This window comes from Eschrichtius robustus, chromosome 1 (genome assembly GCF_028021215.1).
Source record: "Eschrichtius robustus isolate mEscRob2 chromosome 1, mEscRob2.pri, whole genome shotgun sequence".
NCBI lineage: Eukaryota > Metazoa > Chordata > Mammalia > Artiodactyla > Eschrichtiidae > Eschrichtius > Eschrichtius robustus.
Window position 1 is genome coordinate 47,834,526 of NC_090824.1, and position 24,386 is coordinate 47,858,911.

General features: G+C 38.0%; 2 protein-coding genes across 2 annotated transcripts in view; one reads left to right on the plus strand and one right to left on the minus strand.

Annotated features, from left to right (window-relative positions):
• Positions 1–13,609, minus strand: part of GPR137C (G protein-coupled receptor 137C) — a 52,213-nt gene extending 38,604 nt beyond the window's left edge. Inside the window, exon 1 of the mRNA XM_068527362.1 lies at positions 13,211–13,609. Coding sequence (XP_068383463.1) covers positions 13,211–13,609 — 399 coding nt within the window. The remainder of the gene's footprint in view (positions 1–13,210) is intronic.
• A 643-nt stretch (positions 13,610–14,252) lies between these two features.
• Positions 14,253–24,386, plus strand: part of TXNDC16 (thioredoxin domain containing 16) — a 117,666-nt gene continuing 107,532 nt past the window's right edge. Inside the window, exons 1-4 of the mRNA XM_068545411.1 lie at positions 14,253–14,310; positions 21,045–21,163; positions 21,771–22,069; positions 23,067–23,149. Of these exons, the coding sequence (XP_068401512.1) occupies positions 21,892–22,069; positions 23,067–23,149 (261 nt within the window). The 5' untranslated portion in view covers positions 14,253–14,310; positions 21,045–21,163; positions 21,771–21,891. The remainder of the gene's footprint in view (positions 14,311–21,044; positions 21,164–21,770; positions 22,070–23,066; positions 23,150–24,386) is intronic.

Consider the following 24,386-nt stretch of genomic DNA (forward strand, 5'->3'; position numbering starts at 1 on the left):
AGTGTGAGCTCATTTTTGTCTGGCTTCTTTCATTCTACATACTGATTTTTTAGATGCATCCATGTTGTTGTGTTTATCACTAGCACGTTCCTTTCTTAATGCAAAGTATACCTGTTTGTATGGATATACCATATTTTGTTTATCCCTTTGCTTTTTATGGATATTTGGGTTAATTTCAGTTTTGGGCCACTGTGAATAAAGCTACTACGAACATTCACATTCAGGTTTTTGTATGGACATATGCTTTTGTTTCTCTTGGGCCTCTAGGACTTTAACAGCTGTTTTATGACGTTTCACTTTTCAAAAACTGTCCAACTGCTTTCCAAAGTGGTTGTAAAACTTTATATTCCTATCATCAGGGTATATTTTCTTATTAATACACATTTTTGTCAATACTTGGTATAATCTTTTTAATTTTAGTCTTTCTAGTCAATATTTAATGGTATCTCATTGTTGTAATTTTCATTTTCCTGATGACTAATGATCATGAGCATCTTTTCGTGTGCTTCTTGGCCACGCATACATCTTCTTTTGTGAAGTGTCTGTTAAAATATTTTGCCCATATTTATTGGATTTTCTTACTGTTGAGTTGTAAGAGTTCTTCATATATTCTGGATACAAGTACTTTGCCAGATACATGTGCTGCAAATCATTATCTGTTTTGCAAAAAACAAGCTTTTATTTTGATAAAGTCTTGTTTGTCAATTTTGGTTCATGATCTTTGTTTCCTAAGAAATGTTTGGCTCCTACAAAGTAATGAAGATTTTCTTCTACGAGTTTTAGCTTTTACATTTAGGTCTATGATCCATTGCAAGTAGATTTCTAAGTATGGTGTGACGTAAGAATCAGTATTCATTCTTCCCCATATGGATCCCCAATTATTTCAGAACCACTTATTGAAAAAAATGTTCGTTTCCTCACTCAATTACCTGGGCACCTTTGTAAAAAGTCTATTGACTATATATGTGTGGGTCTAATTCTGCATTCTCATTTCTTCTCCATTGATCTATATGTCTATCTTTTCCCTAGTATTACAATGTCTCAATTACTATAGCTTTACAGGAAGTCTTGAAATCAGGTAGTGTGATCATCCAACTTTGGTTTTCTTTTTCAAAATTGTTTCCGCTATTCTAAATGCTTTGTATTTCCACATACATTTAAAAATAATCTTGGCAAGTGCTACCAAAAAATCCTGCTAATATTTTAATTGGGATTGCATTGAATGTATGTATCAATTTAGGGGAGAAGTGACATCTTAAAAATAATGGGTCTTCCAGAGTATTTTTGCCATTTACTTAGGCCTTCTTTAATTTCTCTCAGTAGTTTTGTAGTTTTCATTGTAAAGATCTTGCACATATATTATTACATTTATTCATAAATATTTTAATTTGGGGTGGGGCACTATCATAAATGGAATTGTTTTTATATTTCTTTTTTCAATTGTTTTCTGCTAGTATATGAAATAGTTTTATCCTGCAAACTTCTTAAATTCACTTATTAGCTCTAGTTGATTTTTGTAGGTTCATTAAAATTTTTTCCTCAATCATGTCACCTACAAATAAAGACAATTTTACTTCTTTCTTTCTAATGTTTGTCTTTTTTTCCTTACCTTGTTGCAATGGCTGAACCTCCAGCACAATGGCTAGGACAAGAAGTGAAGTACCTCCCTCTTGCCTAGGGAATAATCTTTCAGTCTTTCATCATTAAGTATTATGTTGGCTATAGGTATTTTTGTAGATGCTCTTTAGTAGATTGAGGAATTTCTGTTCTTAGTTTGCTAAAAGTTGATTCTTTTAAAAAATCATGAATGGTTGTTGAATTTTGTCAAATTCTTTTTCTGTATCTATTGAGATGATATGATTTTCTCCACTACACTGCAAATATGGTTTATTACATTGATTTTTGAATGTTAAACCAATGTTGTATTCTTGGGATAAAACATATTTGGTCATGATATGTTATCCTTTATCTATATATTTGGATTTGATTTGTCAAGGATTTTTGAATCTATGTTCATGAGAGATATTTGCAATTATTTTTTAAAAAAAATTTTGTAGTTGATTTACAATGTTGTGTTAATTTCTGCTGTATAGCAAAGTGATTCAGTTATACATATATATTCTTTTTCATACCCTTTTCCATTATGGTTTATGACTGGATATTGACTATAGCTCCCTGCAGTTATTTTTATAATTATTTTTTCTGATTTTAGTATCAGTTAGTCCTCACAATAACCCTATGGAGTATGCATTATTATCCATTTTTGGAAATGGGACATAGGCAGAGCCAGTAAGTGGTTGAGATGTACTCTCAGTCACACTGCCTCTAATTTGTTAAGTGTTGCTTTCATGCTCTAGTATGTTGTCAATTTCTAAAAGTGTTCCATGAAATAAAAAGAAATTATACTCAATGACTGGCATTTTTTGTTATTTCCTTGCATATTTTTTATATTCTTTATATTTTCTAAGAGCATAAGTAAAACTAGAAAAGTAAACAACACATTCTTGAAGAACCATTGGGTCAAAGAAGAAAGCAAAAGGGAAATTAGAAAATATCTCAAGACATTAAAAAAAAATGATGTTAGCTGTAGCTTTTTTTTTTGTTACACTGAAGTAATTTTTTTCTAGTCTTAGTTTGCTGAGCTTTTATCATGAAAGGGTGTTAAATTTTGTCAAATGCCTTTTCTGCATCTATTGTAAAGATGTGACTTATCTTTTGTTCTGTTAATGTGGTATATTACATTAATTGATTTTCTTGAACCATCCATATATCTCAGGGGTAATTCCCACTTGGTCATGGTGTATAATACTTTTAATGTGCTGTTGGATTCAGTTTGCTAGTATTTTGTTGAGGACTTTTGCATCTATATTCATCAGGAATACTGGCCTGTAGTTTTCTTTTCAGGTGGTATCTTCGGCTTTAGTATCAAGGTGATGCTGGCCTCATTGAACTAGTTGGGAAGTCTTCTCTCCTCTTCAATTTGTTTGGAAATGTTTGAGAATAACTGACATTAACTCTTTAAATATTTGGTAGAATTCTCCAGTGAAGCCATCTGGGTCTGGACTTTTCTTTATTGGGAGCTTTTTGATTATTGATTCAATCTCCATACTAGTTATAGGTCTGTTCATACTTTCTGTTTCTTCATGATTCAGTCTTGGTAGGTTGTATGTTTATGGGAATTTATCCATTTCTTCTCGGTTATTCAGCTTGTTGGTATATAACTGCTTATAGTAGTCTTTTATGATCCTTTTTCTTTCTGTGGCATCAGTTGTAATGTCTCTTCTTTCATTTCTGCTTTTACTTATTTTGTCTTTTTTTCTTAATTGTCTAGCTAAGAGTTTGTCAATTTTATTTAGCTTCTCAAAAAACTAACTTAGTTTCATCAATTTTTTTCTGTTGTTTTTAAATTGTCTATTTTGTTTATTTCTGCTCTCATCTTTGTTTTCTCCTTCCTTCTGCTAATTTTGGGCTTAGTTTGTTCTTTTCTCCAGCTCCTTGAGGTGTAAAGTTAGGCTGTTCATCTGAGATCTTTCTTCTTTTTAAATGTAGGTGCTTATCACTATGGAAATCTCTCTTAGTACTGCTTTTGCTGGAACCCATAATTTTGGGAATGTTGTGTTTTCTTTTGTCAAGACATATTTTCTAATTTCCCTCTGGATTTCTTCTTTGACCCAATGGTTGTTCAACAGTGTGTTAATTTCCACATAGTTGTAAATTTTCCAGTTTTACTTCTGCTATTGAGTTTTAGTTTCATTCCACTGTAATCAGAAAAGATACTCTGTATGATCTTAACCTTCTTAAATGTGCTAAGACTTATTTTGTGACCTAACATGCAATCTACCCTGGAGCAAGATCCATGTGTGCTTGAGAAGAGTGTATTTTGCTGCTGTTGTGTGAAATGTTCTATATATGTCTGTCAGTGCCATTTGGTCCATAATGTTGCTCAAGTGCTTGGTTTCTTTATTGATCTTCTGTCTGGATGTTCTATCCGTTATTGAAAGTGGTGCATTGAAGTCTCTTACTGTTATGGTGTTACTGTCTTATTTCTCCCTTCAGTTCTGTCAATATTTGTTTTATATGTTTAGGTACTCTGATGTTGGATGCATATTTATAATTGTTATAGCTTCCTGGTGGATTGACCTTTCATAATATAATAATATAATGTCCTTCTTTGCCTCTTATGACAGTTTTTGACTTAAAGTCTATTTTGTCTAACTAAAGCAACCCCTGCATCCTTTTGGTTACTATTTGCATAGTATCTTTTTCCATCCTTTTACTTTCATTCTATGTGTACCCTTAAATCGAAAGTGAGTTTCTTGTAGACAGCATACAGTTGGGTCTTTTATATTTTTAGTCCATTCAGCAACTCTTATGTCATTTGATTGGGGAGTTTAATCAATTTACATTTAAAGTACTTACTGGAAAGAAACAATTTATATTGCTATTTTGTTGACGTTTTTCTATTAGCTTTGTAGTTCTTTGGTCTGTTATTTCCTCTCTTGCTGTCTTCCTGTTTTGTTAATTTTTTTCATATTGATATACTTTGATTATTTTCCATTTTAATTTTGTGTAACTTCTAGTGTGTGTGTGCTGTATGTCCGTGTGCGTGGTTACCTTAAGGCTTACAAAAAAAATCTTATGAAACAGTCTTTTTAAAGCTGATAAATTCAACTGCATACAAAAACTCTACATTTAAACTTCTTCCACCCACCCTCCAACATTTTATTGTTGTCATAATTTACATCTGTTTATTTTGTGTATCTTTTAATATCTTTATAGTTATTTTAATATTTATTCTTAACTTTTATACTAGAATTAAAAGTGATTTACCCACCACCATTATAGTAATACAATATTCTGTATTTGTCTATATATTCGTCTTTATCAATGAGTTTCATACTTATGCTACTGTGTTACTTTTTAGCATCATTTTGTTTCAACCTGAAGAACTCTCTTTAGCATTTCCTATAAGACAGGTCTAGTGGGACCTTCAGCTTTTGTTTATCTGGGAAGGTCATAAGCTCTCTATTTTTTGAAGGCTAGTTTTGCAGAGTATATTATTCTTACTTGGCATTTTGTTGTTGTTGTTGTTTTCTCTTAGCACTTTAATAAGATTATCCTGCTCTTTTTCTGGCCTGCAAAATTTCTGCTGAAAAATTTCTTATAGTCTTGTAGGGGTTCCCCTGTATGTGACAAGTCTCTTCCTTCTCTGCTTTCAAAATTCAAAGGCCTTTGACTTCTGATAATTTGATTATAATGTGTCTTGGTGTGGATTTCTTTGTATTCTTTTGACTTCTTGGATCTGGATGTCCATTTTCTACTCCAGTTTTGGGAATTTTTCAGTCATCATTATCATCATCATCGAATAAGCTTTCTGGTACTTTCTTCTCTATCTGGGATTCAATGTGTATATTGATCTGTTTGAGGGTGTACCTTAAGTCCCTTTAGTTTTGTTCATTCTTTTTCATTCCTTTTTCTTTTCTGACTAAATTATTTCCAATGACTTGTCTTCAAGTTCACTGATCCTGTTTGATATCTAGTCTGTTGATGAACTGCTCAAGTGAATTTTTCACTTCAGTTTTCATGTTCTTCAGCTCCATGATTTCTGTTTTGTACTATTTTTTTTTTTTTTGGCTGTGCTGTGTGGCTTGTGGGATCTTAGTTTCCCTACCAGGGTTTGAACCCATGCCTCCTGCAGTGGAAGAGTGAAGTCCTAACCACTGGACCGCCAGGGAATTCCCTTAACATTTTCTATCTCTGTTGAAATTTCTCATGCTTTGTTCTCTTGCCTGTAGTTAGCATCTTTATGACAGTTATTTTGAATTCTCTGGCAGGTAAATTATATACCTCTATTTCATTAGGGTTTCCGGAGATTTATCTTGCTTTGTTTGAAACATCTCTGCCTGATTCTTCATTTTTCTCAACTCTCTGCATTACTGTCTGTGCATTAGACAAAATAGGTACCTCTCCCAATCTTCATGGACTGGCCATGGACAGTAGAACACTGTCACCAATCAACTTGTCCAGAGACTTTGGGGGCCTCTACCAACTCTTTCCCTCCTCAGGGAGTAGCAGGAAGCTGTAGTTCTGGTTTGCTCGTTCTGTGCTGAGGAAGCAGGGGAGCTATGTTGTCTGCCAGTTCAAATTGCTGTCTCCATTCGCCTCCAGGTGTCTAAACAGTACCGAACCCATCAGAGTTCTAAGACTGGCAAGACAGAAGCCTGATCTCTGGGGAGCCCCCTAAGAAAAGCTGGGGTGCTGGACATGTGAACTAACCCCTTCCCTCCTCTGGGAGAAGCTGAGACCGAGGAGGTCTCTTCCCAATTTTATGGCACTGTGCTGGCGTCAGGGACTCTGATGAGAGTCTGTCCCAAATCTCCCTACTGGTTTTGGTGATTCTTGTTTTGTGTTCACCTGCAGTGCAGGAGCCTTTCAATTCGTTTCTGGATTTCTCACAAAGGGAATTTCTGACTTGCTGCTGATCAGTATGTTTTCAGGGGGATGGAGGGTCCATCACCATCTTGCTGATGTCACTCCCAACTTGGCTTTTATTTCACCCTTATTATTGATAGTTTTATTGTGGGTAGAATTTTGCTGGTTATTTTCTCTCAGCATTTTCAGGATGTTTCACCATCTTCTGGATTCCTTAGTTGTTAATGAAATGCCAACAAAAACTAACTTTCATTCCTTTGTTGGTAATATTATCCCTGTCTAATTGTTTTAAAAACATTTTGTCTTTGGTATTTTGAGGTTTTACTCTTTGTTCATTTTCTTTTAACCTGTCTTGGGTTTTTTGGGCTCTCTGAATTTGAAATTTGGCATCTTTCATAAATTTGGGGAAACTCTAAGTCATTATTCTTTTAAGTAATTTCTCTGAAATTCTAATTAGATATACACTGGACCTGCTCATTATATCTTCATTCTCTCTTAATCTCTTGTTCTTATTTCCATCTTTTATTTCTCTGGGCTATATTCTGGGTGATTTTTTTCCTCAGATCTTTGAGTTTAATGATTTCTTTTTAGCTATTTAGTCTGTTCAGTTCATTTCAGTTTCTAAATTTAATTGTATTTTTCATTTAAAAAATGATTTTTTTCCAAATGTGCCTAGTCAATTTTGATTATTTCTTTATCATACATCACCAGTGTTTACTTACTTAAATCAGATAAGTGAATATTTTATACAATCTATCTGATAATTCTGACATCTTCAATCTTTGCAGGGAAGAGTCCCTAGAGTGATTTTTCATTTTGAGCTCATGTTCCTTCAAATTTTATTTGTCAGGATTCTGGGAGTATAGTACACTCCTCGACAGATTATTTGCATTTGCTCCTTCCAGGTCCTTGAGGTTACCACCAAGCCAGGATTTTTCCCCCTCTAAAATCACAGAAGTGTGATTTCAGGCTTCAAACTTGTGTGAGAATAAGCTTGTTATGCATTTTCAGAGAAGACATTTCTTTCCTCAATTTGTACCTCCTTCACCCAGAGCCAAGGCAGAGACAAGCATAAATCCCACCACCAACCTCTGAGGACCTGCTTATTTTTCCCATAATTCATCCACTGAAGATGTGTGTTCCGAGAGTCCTGGCATTAAGTTGGAGGGGATGAATTCTTTGATTAGACCTCGCCACAAGGTATTGCCTCCTATGTCACCTCTTCAGAACCCCAGCACATTTAAATCCAGTCTTTAGGTTAGCAGGAAGCAGCTAGCAACTACCCCCAAACCCAAGACAAACATCCGTGTGGTACTTTATAATTTCATATTCACTTCTTTTTTTGTGGTTTCTTGTCTCTGAGGAACTTCCTCACTTACCAGCTCAATCATTCATTGAAAGGGATTAAATGCTCTCTGTAGCATTTTAAGGCATTTCTCTGAATCTCTGTTCAGCCAGATGGCCCTGGTTTCTATTTCTATAAACTAGGAGGCGAGGGTCATATGCTGAGTATGAAGGAGGAAAAAAGTTTTCTGGAGAGTGGAAAAGGTTTGAAATGGTGGAAAATGGGAAAGCAAGTTAAATAGTGAGCACTAAATAATAAACAGTGTTAATGGTATTCAGAAAAGTTCATAGGGAGCGATCACTTGACAAGACTTTATAGCCTGTGGGCTATGCAGTAGTCTCATTTCTGATACATATTATATTAGCCATAAAACCTTGGACAAATCACACCTTGTTTATATCTACCTATTTCATAGGCGTTATGAAGACAACTGTTATGAAATGCTTTGAAAATATTAAATCACATAGAATGTAAGGCACTGTAATCAGGTCTTTGCCATGGAATTGTATCTCAAACTCTTGCTTCACAGATGATCTCAGGAAAAACAGAATCAAGTTAATGGATAGAAGAGTTTAGAAGATTTGGATAAAAACAGTTCATAATCACAGTTATGGATAAAAACCCAACATTGACAAAACCACGATTTCCAGTAAATAGTAACTGACTCATGATGTGAGACTTGCTTCTTCTGCAGACTTTTCTGTTTAATAGAATTTGTTGAAATCAAATTAGCAAAGCCCTAATTATCATGGGCCATTTGCCATGATATAAGAATAGTTTTGCTAAGCAAAACTCTAATATATTAAAGTGGCTTCATTAGTAAGATTTTACCTGTAGTAATCAGAAGTAACTAACTAAACCAAGAAAATCTAAGAGAATCTTAGCATTCATATCATAAGCAATCTTTTAAGCAGAAAATATAAAGATCCCAGAAAGTACACAAATAATTTACCTCATATATTCATCAAAATTAACTCTTAAATTTTAGATAGCTAAATATTTTCAAGATTTTAGCCTTTTCAAGATTTTCATTCAAAAATATATTCACCATTGTTCTATGAGATTAAAGTATGATAAAATAACTTCTTATCCTTAAGGAGTTTCTATTTTAGGTGGTAGAAATACTTTTGTGAGATATCACAGAACATTATAACAAAACCAAAGTACCTGTTAAGTTGCACTCCATGTTATTTGACATTCCATCAATGTTTGGAAGAATATATCCAATGTCAGGGACAATGATAGCATCCATGAATGTAAGAGTTAAGACTCTGAATTTAATTTTCCTAGCTGTTTTGGCATTGTGATTTAGTCACTGCATTTTATCCCGATTAAGCAACTGGCACTCATTTTACAAAATTGCAAGAAAAATGTCACTATGGGTCTTGGAGATGAACTCATTGATTTTGGCACGCATCAACAATACTCCAAAGATAGTATACTATCAACACTCATTTTTAGTCCTTTTACTTGTTCCAATGGTAGGTAGCATGTTTTATCACATAATTTGTTTTAAAGACTGAAACCTTCTCTGTTAAACATACAGGAGTGTGAACCGTTCTCTGGTAAAGTACATGTTCTATTAATCATGCCGGAAAAAGTTCAATAGGTGTTTTTAACTTAGTGTACAGGTTTTTGCTTTTTTTTTTTTTTTTTTTTCAACTATCTGCTTCCAGGAGGTTAAGTATGGTAAATCTAATTATTGCAGAAAGGGTTACTCCCCCTCATCTGAATTCCATTCAAGTGAAGTCAACAAAAGAAAGAGTGGTTTAGGCAGTCTTAACTTTCTTTTTAATATAAATTTATTTTTTATTTTATTTATTTTTGGCTGCGTTGGGTCTTCGTTACTGTGCGCGGGCTTTCTCTAGTTGCGGCGAGGGGCAGCTGCTCTTCTTTGCAGTGCACAGGCTTCTCACTGCAGTGGCTTCTTTTGTTGTGAAGCAAGGGCTCTAGGCACGCGGGTTCAGTAGTTGTGGCTCACTGGCTCTAGAGTGCAGGCTCAGTAGTTGTGGCGCACGGGCTTGGTTGCTCCGCAGCATGTGGGATCTTCCCGGACCAGGGCTCGAACCCGTGTCCCCTGCACTGGCAGGTGGATTCTTAACCACTGTGCCACCGGGGAAGCCTGATCTTCACTTTTTGAAAACTTATTTTTAGAAGAACTAGCAAAATGTATTCAAAGTAGTAATGGTTGTTTTACTAACTTTATTTTTACACTGCTCTATGGTTCTTTGTAACTAAGTCCTTAAAGTTAGGATGTTTTTAATTAGTGAGAAATGGACACAACAAATACTTTAAAGAGGTCAAAAGTAAAATGAAATTGGCATTTAATATGACAATAAAGACAGAGTGATTTGGTAATCAAGAAGCACAACTATTTAAAACAGATATAAGGGCCTTTTGTTAAAAAAAAAGTCAAATTTTAGTTAAGTTTTGTTTTTGTCACCATGTAGACTTTCCCTACCGCTTTGCTATAATACAAAGAACTCACTGGGGGGCTTCTCTGGTGGCGTAGTGGTTAAGAATCCGCCTGCCAATGCAGGGGACACGGGTTCGAGGCCTGGTCCGGGAAGATCCCACATGCCGCAGAGCAACTAAGCCCGTGCGCCACAACTACCGAGCCTGTGCTCTAGAGCCCACAAGCCACAACTACTGAGCCTGCGTGCCACAACTACTGAAGACCGCGTACCTAGAACCCGTGCTCCACAACAAAAGAAGCCACTGCAAGGAGAAGCCCGCACACCGCAACGAAGAGTAGTCCCTGCTCGCCGCAACCAGAGAAAGCCCGGGCGCAGCAACGAAGGCCCAATGCAGCCAAAAATAAATAAATTTATGAAAAAAAAAAAAAGAAAAAACAAAGAACCCATTGGGAAAGCTTTATTCATTCAGAATGATCAATAAGTGTGCTTCCAGTTACTTGAAATTGATATAAAAATTTGAATTCAAATACTATTTTAAATATAGATTCCTTTGGATTTTTTCTAGTGAATATGGAAATGATTTCTGGTTAAAATATCTCTTTTTAAACAGGTTGAAAATTTGTTCAAGTTATAGTTATGTGTCTTAAAATTGTTAATTTTATTTAAAAAAAGGATAGACAAACAACCTACACTCTTTCTAGGAGACACTACAAAATGAAAAAAACTTTAGTCCAGCTTGTTTCCAAATTACGTTTTCTAGGGTAATAGAATCTTATTGCTTTTTAAAAAGCACCTGACACAAACAAGAGATCCATTTAACAGGAAGACTTTTAGACGTTTAAATTCTCTGTCACTAGCTTGGAATAACAGCAATCAAAAGACTGAAAACCCAATCTGGATATTGTGTAGTTTATGCCGTAGAAGTATACTTTTAGAATTTTGAGCTTAAATATAGATGTTTTCTATTGTGATAATGTTTAGTCACATGGTGTTTACCTCAGGGCGACAGGTATGACTGGGAGAGGGCACAAGGGGACCTTCTGGGGCACTGAAAATGCTGTATATTTTAATCTGGTGGTGGTGACATGAGTGTATGTAAAATTTCACCTAGCTGTATACTTAAGCTTTATGTACTTTATGTTATATGTTATATTTCAAGAAAAAAGTAAAAAGAGTATTTAGCTACCTTATGAAATGCCCACCAATTATTTTACGATGAGTCATTAATATGACTCTGTTAGTCAAAAATGCATAGGGGAAAAACAAATTATCTGATACTCATGGCCTAAGGACTGCTAGTCACTCTGAGGTAAATTAACTATATCTGAAGCTAGAGCAAAGCTTTAGTGATGAGATGTTGCTGGTAGTGTATCAGAAATTGTGTCAGGAATTACAGTGTATCAGCTTAACTATGAAGGATTGAAGTGTTATAACAGTTTAAACAAAGCTTTAGTGATGAGATGTCGCTGTAGTGTATCAGAAATTGTCAGGAATTACAGTGTATCAGCTTAACTATGAAGGATTGAAGTGTTATAACAGTTTAAACAACAACTAGAAGATCAGAACATCTTCAAATAAGTCACATGACTATGGCATGTTTATTTGATTTATGATTACCCATGCTTTTTACTTCTGCTTCTTACTGTTTGGGTTTTTGTCATTGTATTGCTTGGACTTCCAAATGATGGGGAATTAAAGCTAAATTAGTTTTGTTGCCGACTCTGAACTGTTGTTTTTAGTGTGGTAAAAAGCTGAAGTTATGACTGTGCTTTTAAAATTATGCATTCTACTTCCTAGCTATTATGGGAGAAAAGAGTTGGTTTACTGCAGGGAATATAAACACTTAATCTGCCTCAAATGTTTTTTTTTTTTACTTTTGCTCAGAACTATGTTAATTCTCATCACCTCCAAAAGCCTTTGAGAGGATTAGCTGCATAGACCAATATTGTTCTATATTAGTCAGTATTAAGCATATGATGTCACCTTGTTTCCTCTCCTCCTCAAGATTTTTTTTTTTTTTGCGGGGAGGGCAGGGGAATTTTTTTTTTTTTTTGGCAATTCCCAAAATTCTGTGGCTTAAATACCACTAGCTGGCACACATGCTTGACAACCTTACACTCCCAAACCTGTTTGAAATGGGTTAAATACCTAAGTGCTGCAGAACAATGCAAACCAACCAGCAATTCTTCATAAAAGAGAAAGGGGGTGTGATTAGGTTCCAGCTATTAAGCAAGTTATTGCAAAAACAGTTTGGTGGTTTGTTTCTGCAAGAGGCGCAGGTTAAGCTAGTATTTTCTCTCTTAATTAGATAAAAAAAAAAAAAAAAAAAAAAAGACTAGGCTATAAGAGGTAGGATAAATAGCCAAAACAAAACATGAAGCAACTGGGGCAAACACACTCGGGGCTTTACGGAGGTCTTTATACTGATCCTCGACATTGGTTATTGCTTATTAACCCCGCCGGAGAACTATCGAACGGAATCTGTGTGAGGCTTATCGAGCCCGGGGAAAGGAGATGCAGGAGAGAATAAAGCTTCTAATAAAAGAAACGCAGCAACAATAGCAGAGGAACAGCTCTGCCTGGTGACGTAATGGCTGGCAGCAGTCCAGCTTCAGCAGAGCTGCTGCTACCTCAGCATCCAACCTCTCTCAACATAGTCCAGCTTCGGCAGAGCTACCGGGGCTGCTACTTTTTGCGATGCCACTTTGTCGGTGGCACCGACACCTTCCCTTAGAGGGCCAGGACGCTGAACAAAGGCTGGTCCTGCTGTTTCAAGTTGTCGGAACACACACTCTCGCTCACCCCCCGCAAGCCCCTCAGTCGCCGAGCCGATCGGCTTTTTAAGTTTAGGACGAGAACCCTGGCGCACACACCATGCGTGCCTCGGTTTCCTCCGGGCTGCTGTCGGGTCCGCCTCTCGCGGTTCGCACCCACCCCCCCACCGGTCCTCAGCCCGAGTTGAACTCGGCGGCCCCGCTCTCCCGCCCGGCCCCGCGTGCCGGTCCTCCCGCCTTACCTCCGCTAGGTAGAGGTTGAGGAGACAGAGCGTGGAGAACTGGAGACAGGAGGGGAAGCAGTAGAGCAGCCAGTGGGGGAAGAAGTGCAGGTGAGCGGGCGGCCGGAGCAGGGGCAGGGAGCCGCTGAGCGAGAAGGCGGCGGAGAAGAGGGTGGTCCTGAGCGCTGCCCACAGGAGACAGAGGAAGAGGCAGAGACTCTGGTAACTCAGCCGCCGCTCACGGTACAGGAGCAGCCGCCACAGCTGCAGGTAGGCAAAGGAGAAGAGCGCGGCGTAGAGCAGGGCGTGCAGGATGCTCAGCGCCAACTGCACGGAGCCCGGCACCGCGGCGCCTCCGCCGCCCCCGCCGGGCGTGGAGGGCTCGCGGCCGGCCGCCGGACCCGGCACGGACGCCCTCATGAGGGGGCTAGGGGGCGGGCGAAAGAGCGCGGGAAGCAAGGGGCCGGACTCGTAGCCGCCGTCGAGGGGGAGAAGGATGTCTCCCTGACCCCCCACCCACCCCAACCTCCAACCCCAGGAAGCGCCGTGACAGGACCCGGAGCCCCGCGGAGAGCAGCCGCGGCTCCTGGGACCCCGCCTCCTCTCCCCGCCCCCCGCCCGGGGGGGTCTCGGCTCCTCCTGCTGCGGCTCGGCTCGGTAGCTGCAAAAAACAACTCTCGGCTGGAGACAATCAGCTGAGAAACCCGAGCATTTGAGGCGCTCGCTCCGCACCGTGGGCTCCCGCCGATTGGCCCAAGCGGGCTCGCCCCCTGCGCGCCGCGCTCGGAAGGCCACAGGCCGCTGGACCTGTCGCTCCAGGACGCCAAGCTCTGATTGGGTGCCAGCTTTCCCTTCTTGCTCCTCCCCTTCACTCCCCACCCATGCTGCCGATTGGCCCAGCAACTGCACTGCCAGCTCGCGCCTGCGGGCGGGCTCGGTTGTCGCCTGTCACCGGGGCGGCTGTCGCTCCGCCCCCTGCGCTTCCCATTGGCTGGGAAGGCCGCACGTAAGACCCACGAGGACCGGGAGGAGCCTCGCGGTTGTTTTTTGCCCAGCAGGCTGACTCCACTGAGCGGTGGAGGCTACTGGCGCGGAGGGTTGGGATCGCTGCGAACCCGCAGGTAGGGGGAGCGGTTCGCGGATGCCCGGCAAGCGAGGCATGGGCCCGCCTTCTGCCTCTCATCCTTCTTGTGGCGGGAACTGTCGGTCAGCCGTCCGGGTCCCAGCCCGCAGGTCTTGTCCTCAGGTCTCGATAGGTAGGTGGCAGCGCGGGTCCTGCAGGCGAGGGCTGTGGTTTCTGACGGCAGGGATGCCTGCAGGGATTCAGACCTGGCGGCTCTCCCCCATTAAGGACAGCACTGACCAGCTCTGGAGTTTGGCTTAGAAGGGGCCTCACCTGGATCCTTCTAAGGCAAGTTTTGCTTTCTTCTTTTTCCCTAGCGTGAGCGGCTAGTAAAACGGGAGCCCTTCTGTGGGGAGAGGGCAAAGAATGAGGCGAAGGCTGAACGGAGCTCTAAGTAAAAGAACCTCCCTCTCTCGGGATATGTCCCAGAAGGAAGAGTGGAATTAGAGTGGGATGGATATGGAAGCCGTCTCAGAGTGGGGGGAAGGTGGGTCTTTGAAACTTAGAATTTGGAAAGATGCTGCGGGCATAAGTTTAGGCAAAACGGCAGAATCAGAATTTTAAGTCTTTGATGAATGTCTAGAGAGGAAAAGGTAGAATAGTCTGTGCTTCTTAAATTCCACATGTATTCCTTCAAGCCTTAGTCCCCTGTGTGGTGGATGGTGGCGCTATTTCTAGGGCTCAGAGATATACAAAACACATGCTATATTATGTTACTGCTGTAAATAAATGAGGAATAAATAGATCTTCCCACGTGTATTGGACTGAGATAATATTTGTTGACTTTTTTGGGGGGTGTTTGGTAATAAAATGAGCAAAGTAGTGCAAAATGGTGAGGGAATAATTTGTGTTCCCCTTTGGATGGGTGGCATATCGCTAAATAAGTATCCCTGTGAAAGACAGTGCTACATTTACTGGTGCAGCTAATACTCGGCCTTTCGTAACTCACCATTCTAAGAAGAGTGTTGCTACTTTCTTTCCTAGCTAAGTGATCCACAGGGAAGGTAAAAGTCTCTTGTGCTCCAGACTGTGGGACAGTAGTTTACCCAGGCACCAGATGCTGGTGTGTTTTGGATTCTTTATAGGTGTGCTGACAAACTGTGATAGATGTTTAGGCCTGGCACTGTTATGTGGAGATCCCTCTGATGAAACATTCAGCTGAGCAGGTTGTGCTGTGCAGCCTACAGTAGGGTACAACTTGCTGTAAGAAGTTAACAGTCCTAATCGAACATCAGCGCTCTAAAGAAGGATCTCAGCTTTACTGGAATTGAAGACATTTGCCTCATGGATTCATAGGGAATGTGGTTAGGGAAGTACACAGTTCAATTTGAAAGGGGACAGAGTGCTCCTGGCCCCAGTGAGGTAACTGATTGCAGTTATGTGCTTAAGCCCATAAATTAAGCACGAACTCAGAGTTATGTGCTTTTAGGCACTTGTCAAAATCAGGAAAGCCTCTTATTCTCTGGCGTGGCCTATTTTTGTATCTTCTATAATCAATGAATCAGGTCACGAATAGATTTTCACCATGAAGGGGTTTTTCTTTTTTTCCTGTATTCTCTACTCAAAGTGAGAGGAAACAACATTTGGATAGCACCCATACTAGTTTTACATCTTTGCTTGTGAGACTTTTTATTCCAGTGTCATAGCAAATCGGAATAGCCGCTTTTTTTTTCCTTCCTTTTTTTGGGGGCATATATATGGGGGGTGCAGGTAGAAGATTTTGCCCTACTCCCTTGAGGGAACTCTTAAGTGGAGAGATGTTGACTCCTTTTATTGCCTCCTTTGGGTCTTAAGTGGTAAACTGTGATGAGATCTAATCAACATTTTATTTGAGGCTGGTTCAGTGAGCAGGTTCTGTTCTCTAAAAGCAGCATTAAACTGTAAGCAAGCTAATTTTTGACAGAACGTTCCTACAGGAACTTTGTAAGCATTATATGCCCCATTTGTTGCAGAATATGAAATGTGGCTTTTCCCAGAGAATGATGCCTGTAGATCTTGGTGTAATTTGTTTAATGTTTACAGTTGTTAATTTCCTCTCTTTCTTGAGAGGGGAAACCATTAGTTTTATGTTTAATTGTAAGGGAAATTTAAGCCTTTAAAGGGGAAACTAACCAAGGGTCTTCTAGAAAAGCTTGCTCCTGGGTAACCTAAAATTGGAAATATGTCCAAATGCACAATGGTTGAATATTGTTGTTTTGAGAGAGCAGATTACTCTAGCACAATGGTCTTTCAAACATTTAAAAGCAGAACCATTTGCCAAGCGTTATTATATATAGGACCCAATCCCAAAGTGTGATTGCTCTAGCTGAAGAAGGCCACCAGTTGCTCCACCTGCGCAGAAAGGCAAATCTTTGCCCCCTCCTCTCACTAGCAAGATGATCAGTGTTTTTCTCTTGAAGTACTTCCTCATCATTGCCCTTGGGGATTTCCTCAGAATTCTGGTGCTGAGCAAAACAAACTTTTGTTGCCTTTAACATTTTATTTGCAAGCTTTAGCCCTTTTTGTACTATAGCCTTACTCATCCATTCTTACAGTGCCTGTCATCCTCCTGTATTTGTCCTTAGTTAAATGTCACCTATTTTTTCCAACTTTTAAATGACCTGTGCATGCATACTTGTTTAGAGTTTAGGGATCAGGCAGAAGTTACATCTTGCCTACTAACTCTGATTAGTTCCATCAGGAGCATTATACTGAAGAACTGAGGGCTCCTTCCAGCCCCAAAGGTTAAGAGTCTGCACTTAGTTGGGAGGTGTCTGTGTGTATGAGAGGCAAACATTTGCCTATGACTTCCATTTTCTTTTCGTATTGGCACTGGTTGTGGTAACAGTTGTATTTTAAAGAGTCATCTTCCCTTTTAGAATCGTTCTAAAGTGAAATTGGGTCAATTTCTTGTGAATTCTTTGAAATATACTGCTTTAAAAATCTAGGATATGTATTTATGTTCAAGTCACTCTCCTCTTAGCTGTTAACTGAAACAAATAGGGCTAGGTCGGGTTATACTGTAATAACAACCCTAAATCTTCAGAGATTTAAAGTAACGTTTATTTTATGTTAACACTGAGCAGGCTGGGAACCTTGCCCCATGTTGTCCTGTTTCTGAGACTTGGTTTAACAGAGAAGACCTCGGTCTGAGTGTTTTCAATCATCATAGCAGAGAAAAAAGTGTGTCATGCTTCATGATACATATATGTTAACTCTTAAAAGCTTCCAGAAGTTACATATGTCACTTTGCACATTTCATTGGCCAAATCAAGTCATGGCCGTACCTAACTCAAGGAAGTGGGGAGTAGAATTTTAACATGTGTAGAGAACGAGAAACATTTGGACAGTCTACCCTATTTGTCAATAGATATTCTCCTTCCTACATGTACTTCATCATTGGTTCTTCCCAGTGGAGATAACCCCTAAATCCCATCCAGTCACTGTGTCAAGCTCAAAGTCTGGGATCTCTGAGTAATGCCCAGTAGCCATAATCTCTGGTAGCCTCTATCTTTATAAATTATCTGTCTCCGTCACCCTGTTGAATACGTAGAGTAGTGTAGGGACAGACAACTATAATAAGTGTTCCCATTTGGAGAGGAGAAGAATGGAAGACATATATCAGACTCTGGACTGTAGCAATTTTGGAATCTTGCTGGGCAGATATTGCTAGGGCTCTAAATTATAAGAAAAATGAAATGAAAAAACACATCAAATGACTAGCCCAATTTAAAAATAATTAGATGCAACAGACACAAAATTACTGTGTGAAATTGCTATAAAAGCTTCTAAACATTTATATGCAATTTCTGTGTTTATCTCATTATTGTGGACCAGTGACATACAGTTCATATTCTAGCACATGCCCTGGAGCATAGTTCTCTATGGTCCTTGGCTTTGCCCTGCAAGAGATCCTTCCATTTTTATTATCTTTGTCCCCACCTGAAGTTGGCTTTGGAGAATATGGCTTCTTTCCATGGCTGAGCAGTTTTGTCAGCTTGTTTCCGGACCCTACAAGCATGGGGGCTTAAGGATTGTTTTAAGTTTTGAACAGCTAGTCTTTTGGATGGTGGTGCTTCTTTGAGTACCTTTCTTTTAATACTTCGTTAAACACAATCAACAGCAACTATCACACAGTACTCATTTCTGTCTTCCAGCCTCTTCTCTTAGGGCCATAAATAAGTTCTTTAGCCACATGAACCTAGGTACATGCTCATAAATTCATTAGGTACTTGTCACCTCCAACTTACTGTAGCGACAGTTTCATCAAATGTTTTGTTACTCCTTAACGTGGATCATTTGTTGAGGTCTTGTCTCTATGTTTCTTTGAAGAGAGTTTCCTTGAGTACTCCCAGAACAGCTTTCCTGCTGCTTGGCGCCTGAGCCAGTATGTGGGGTTCTTGTTAAGGCAGCACCTCACTTCTAGTTTGTATACCAGTGAAGATAAACTAGATTATGCTACAATAAAAACCTCCCAATCTCAGTGGCTTAAGACAGCAAAGTTTATTTCTTCCTATATCATATGCTCATTGCATACCAGCTGCGGGTTCTCTGGGCTGTGCTTAATCTGGGACCCATGCTGACAAACAGCCACCATCTGAGTGTTTTCAGTGACTATGACAGAAGAAAAGAAAGCCAGGCATATCACACAGTAGCTGTTAAACTGTTGCCTGAGACAGGCCACTTTGACTCCCATTTTATTGGCCAGGGTAAGTCACGTGGTGGCCTCAAACTTCAGTAGTGGTGGGAAGTGCAGAAAGCTAAGTGTGATCCTACGTATACCTGACAGGAGAACTGGAACTGTTTACCCCATACTGATGAACCATCACACCAAGGTAACAAGGCCACATTCCTCCCAAGGAACTCAGCACTTCATGCTGATACTTAAATTTGGAAGCATTAAGTGTTGTTTTCTATCCCATTTTCTAATTACCAGAGAAAAAAGTCACCAAGTACCCTCTGTAGCTTTGTTTTTAACTCTGTTCTTGCTAGGTGTTCTCTTTCTTCACTATTTCCCATCCACACTTGCCTTCTCTTTGTTTAAAGTTATTTTTATGAGGAGACCATGTCTCTGGGAAAAAGCGTTTCAATTACCATGCATGTGAAATGAACACTTTTTTGTGACACCACAGGGGTAGATTGGATTAATATGAGTAGTAGCTATGGAAGATTTGATTACATACAAGTAATAATTTTTCTTCTTAAGTCAAAGTGAAAAGGTACACTGTTTAAAAGAGTCAGTTCTAGAAGGCTTCAAAATTCCCCTTGGTATCTTACCCCCTCCAATTTCTTGTTCCTTAGAGGCAATTACTTTGAACCGCTCACAGTTTCTTTTGGTGTTGATCTTTCCATTTCCAATAAACTTGGCTTTTGGTCTCGTGAAAAATGAAGATTTAGCTCTCTTTCATCCCTTTTCCCACCCTGACTGTATGCTCCCTTACTTTCTGTCTCCCCATCCACTCAACTCTGGTTGTTATGGATCTGGTTAAATCATTATTCAGTGTGTATCTTATGACCATGTAAGCTGTGTTTCTAGCTGACCCACGCAGTATTCTCTGCTTTAAGTAATTTTTTAAATAATCAAACTTACCAAAAGATGGAGCAAACTGCAAAGGTTACTACTGAGTACCTATCTCTGAATAATCACCCACATCTCTAATTGGTGAAATGCATAGTACGTTCATATGGATAATCTAATCTGTCCAATGAGGTGGATGTGGGGAAGTATTCAAGCATTGAATGTGTGTGGTTAGACCTTTGGTTCTACCAAATACATTTCTAGGTGAAAAGAGTGTGTTAACTTTAGTATCCAATTTAGTGTTTAAATGACTGAATTGTAACCACAGGGCCAGGAAAAAAGATATTTATACTTGGATCTCTCATTTGTGCTTTTACTTAAATGTTTAACCTTTTAATTAGGTTGGAGTTACTTCATATAGTAACAAATGTTATATTCTTTCAGCCTCAGGATGCATGCATCCCTCCCTCAGAATATAAGGAAAATATTGGATGACTCATTTTATACCATTTTCATTAATATAAAGTGGCTTTAAAATATGCTGGTTTAAAATGGCTTTAATGTATAATATTTTAATGTCAAGGATACCTCTTAATTATATTATTGAAATTACTTTTTATATACCGCTCTCAGTCCTCACTCCTCATTCTCCTTGAGTTTTTGAACTCTTGGCTCATTATTAAAAGTTGATGGCAAATTTGTTCACTGCTTGATATAAACTAGTTCTAGTGAAAAGAATTATTAGGAAGTAATCAATGAGTAATTAGCTTCTGTTTTAGGAATACCTGTTCCTTACGGAGAGTTATTATATGCTTATTGATAATATAGAAAGACCAGAGTATACGGAGTTTCAGCTTATCAATTCTATTGTACAATAAATTGAAGAGGAAATTTTTTCTCATTACCCCTGAAATGCTAAATTGAAGAGTTAATGGTATTTCATCACCATTGAAATGGTAGGTGTCTAATTTAGTATGATTTTTTCCTAAATTTTTTATTCTTTAATCATTTCATTCTTTACTGAAAAGTTCCACTCCTATCCTTATGAGTAATTCTTGCTATTTTCTCCTGTCTTCTGTTTTGACACAGTGATTTTTGTTTAAAAGATAAGGGTTCTATCTGAAATTAAAATTAAAACAAAATTCTCACCTATACCTGTGGGTATATCTACCGTCTAGAAGTACGATGTTTAATATAAAAACTAATTTTCCTTAACTGTCTTCTTTTAAATGTAGATAATATATATCATCAGTAGAAAAGCTTCCTGAAAGAAGAAATTGTTCAAAAGAAATTTGAAAGTAGCGAAAGTTTAAGACAAAGATAATTGACAGCGGATACAGAGGACAGCATGGGAGTAAGTACAGCATGAAAGAAGATGAGAGGATGATATCTAGAGCAAATCTGAGTTCAGAAAATAGAATTGAATTAAAATATGAGTTGAAAAAGATATTTGAATTTCTAAACTGTTTAAATAAATCTAAGTCTTAGGAATTACTAAATGTATATTAAGAAGGAATGTTCTTAAATAGTTTTAATAGATATCTTCTAGGGGATTTAAAGTAAAAAGAATGTAAACGTAGTAGACATATATTTTGGCTCTCAGTCCCACGTTAGTAGTTTTAATTGCTATTTGAGTATTAATTGTACATCTACTCTAGGTAGAGAAAGATAAAATACCCAGTTTAAAAAAAATGGATTGGATAATGTTTGAAAATTAATTTTAGAATCCTTAAAAATGACAATTAGCTTAGCATACACCAATAAGTATCTATTAAACTTAACATACTTGGTATTGCATTTTCCAGATATCTTTGATATCTTTTGCAAGTATCAAAAATTCATAGTATTATTAAATCAATGTCATTATATATCATCCCCGCTCATGTTTTTACTAGAAGGAAATAGTAAAGTATTAGCAAAATCAAACATGGAAGTAATGCCTTATATTATTCTTTTTGCAGATTTTACTTCATTCATTTATTTAATGAATTCATTCAGAAAAACTCTGTTGAACACCTACTCTTGCCAGGTATTGTCCTGGGCAACAACACAGCGGTGAACAAAATTGACTCTCCTGCCCATATGCAGCCACAGCTGATGATGTCTTCCAGTTTCAATGCACTTAGAGTTGGCATCTCTTTTGTCATGATGTGCATTTTTTATATGTCAGCAGTAGACTCTCTACCAGAGCTGAGTCCTCAGAAATTCTTCAGTACATTGCAACCAGGAAAAGCTACCTTAGCTTATTTTTGTCAAGCTGGTAAGTATTTTTTATATTCTAGTATGATTTTTGTGATGTTTCTATTGCTGTTTAATCAATATGCTAGGGAGAACTTATTATCAGGATTAATAATATGTGCTTTAATGCTGCTACTATAATATGCCTGCCTGGGTTTAAATCCTGACTTTGCCACTTGACCTGCTGTGTGACCTTGGTTGAGTCACTTAGCCTCTCCACGTGTCTTTTTTGTCATCCATAATGAGGAAATAGTGTGTGCTTTATAAATTTATTGTGAGGATTAAGTGACTTTACTCATGTGCTTAGTCCATAGTAAATACTAGATAAGAATTAGCTGTTAATAATATCTGAATTTCATCATTTCTGAAAGTAAACTTTTTGATATTTTTAGCATGTAAATATTTTAAAAGTGTTTTCAAACTTTAAATATAATATTAGTAATGCCTTAGTTTAATACTCTGCTTTAGCTGTACCATTAATTATACTGAATTAATTAATATAACAATTGAACATAACTTATCATTATCATGGTTCCATTTAAGTTTTTTTGTGCCTTAAAAAATACTATTCTTGGAATTAGTAAATGAAGTGAATTCATATTTTTGTTGGCTCCCTTATTATAATTGTGATTTGAAAATGGTATTTTAAAATCATTTTGAAAATTTTGTACATGTGTGTTGTGTATATAGTATTAAACTTGGAAAAGTAATGCCAAATGTGCCATTTAAATTAAACATTTATTTATCCAATTTATGTTTAGAAAGCTTTTAAGGTCACTTACAAAGTAAAACTATGTCATGATAAAAATATTAGAAATTAGAGTAATGAGGCAATAGGAAATAAGGGTACAAAAATATGTAACTAGGTTCGTTTAGTTACTTGATTATTTGTTGTTGCATACTAGTTGGGCAAACTAATATATTTCTTTTTCAGTTTGCAGCTTTGGGCTTTAATTTTAAAAATTCATCTTTCCTAAGGGACAAGTCATAAAACATTCATAAAACATTTCTTATTTTAGATTCTCCAAGTACCTCTATATTTCTTGAAGAACTGAATGAGGCGGATAAACCTCTCCAGGACTATGGAATTTCAGTCGCAAAGGTAGAAAGATACTTATGTTAATAAATTACTAGTGACAAACATTTTACAACCGTGTGACCTAAGACTGAGTATTTAAAAATACTACATTGTTTCACATCTTTTTCCAAACTGGAAAAATATTTTTTCTACCTTTTTTTTCATAAGAATAAACAGAAGTATAGATAATTCCAGATTATTGTATACATTATAAATACAGGGGAAAAAAAGCTACTTAAAATTCTGGAGCTTAGAACTTTATTTTGTAAACCATTCTATTGGGGCTATGGTGTCACTTAATTTTTCAATCTTCTGTTTAAGTTTTTTTTTTTTTTTTTTTGCCTGACAAATATAATAGATGTCCATAATTTAGCTATTAAATTTTTTCTGTTAACACAAACTGAGGTACCAAAATTGAAGTAATTCAAGTGTTTTTTTTTTCTTTCCTATTCTTCTAAGTCTTTATAATTGCTTATGTGGTGGGTTCTCATATTTATTTTTAGAAAAAAGTTAAAACAACCTAATTTGAAATTACATAATTTTTTTCTCAAAAAGTGTTTGAACTTGCCATGGAGTATCATGGAAAATTTCCACATGCATCATGGTTTAGATAGCTACAGGAGCCTTTCATTTAGTTTAAACTTAGAATTTGTACCTCAGAAAACGGAATGATTAGTAACCCAGTGTTTATTGAATTCTTTCAGATTAGTGTCTCCCTGACTTTCTGTGTACATTTATTCTTTCTTAGTTCATTAGCCTTCCTCCTTTGAGAGATGGCTACTGTCCCTCTCGGTCCCTGCAGCTGGAGTTCCCAGGGCAGGAAGCATAGAAAAGTTAACTGTGACTTTTAAAGGGAAACTGTTCACTCTCACCACAGAACACTTCTGACACCAGATGTGTGAGTTTTTCATACGAAGCACTTCTGACACTAACAACCCAGAGTTAGCACAGACCCCACAGGTTAAGGGCCCAGTCCTATGAGATTGCCCCTCGCTTCAGATGCCAGTCACAAGGAGTGAGTGGGTCCCCGGGCTCCCTACGACTTCTGTAGGACTTGGCTGCAAATGGCAGTTCTCACAACCCCCTCCTCAGGTTCCATAATTGCCCATAATGTCTCACAGAACTCAGGGAAAGACTTTACTTACTATTACTGACTTCTTATAAAGGATATGTCAGGAACAGCCAAATGGAAGAGATGCGCGGGGCCACATCTGGAAGAGTCTCAAGTGCAGGAGTTTCTATCCCCGTGTGGTTTGGGGTG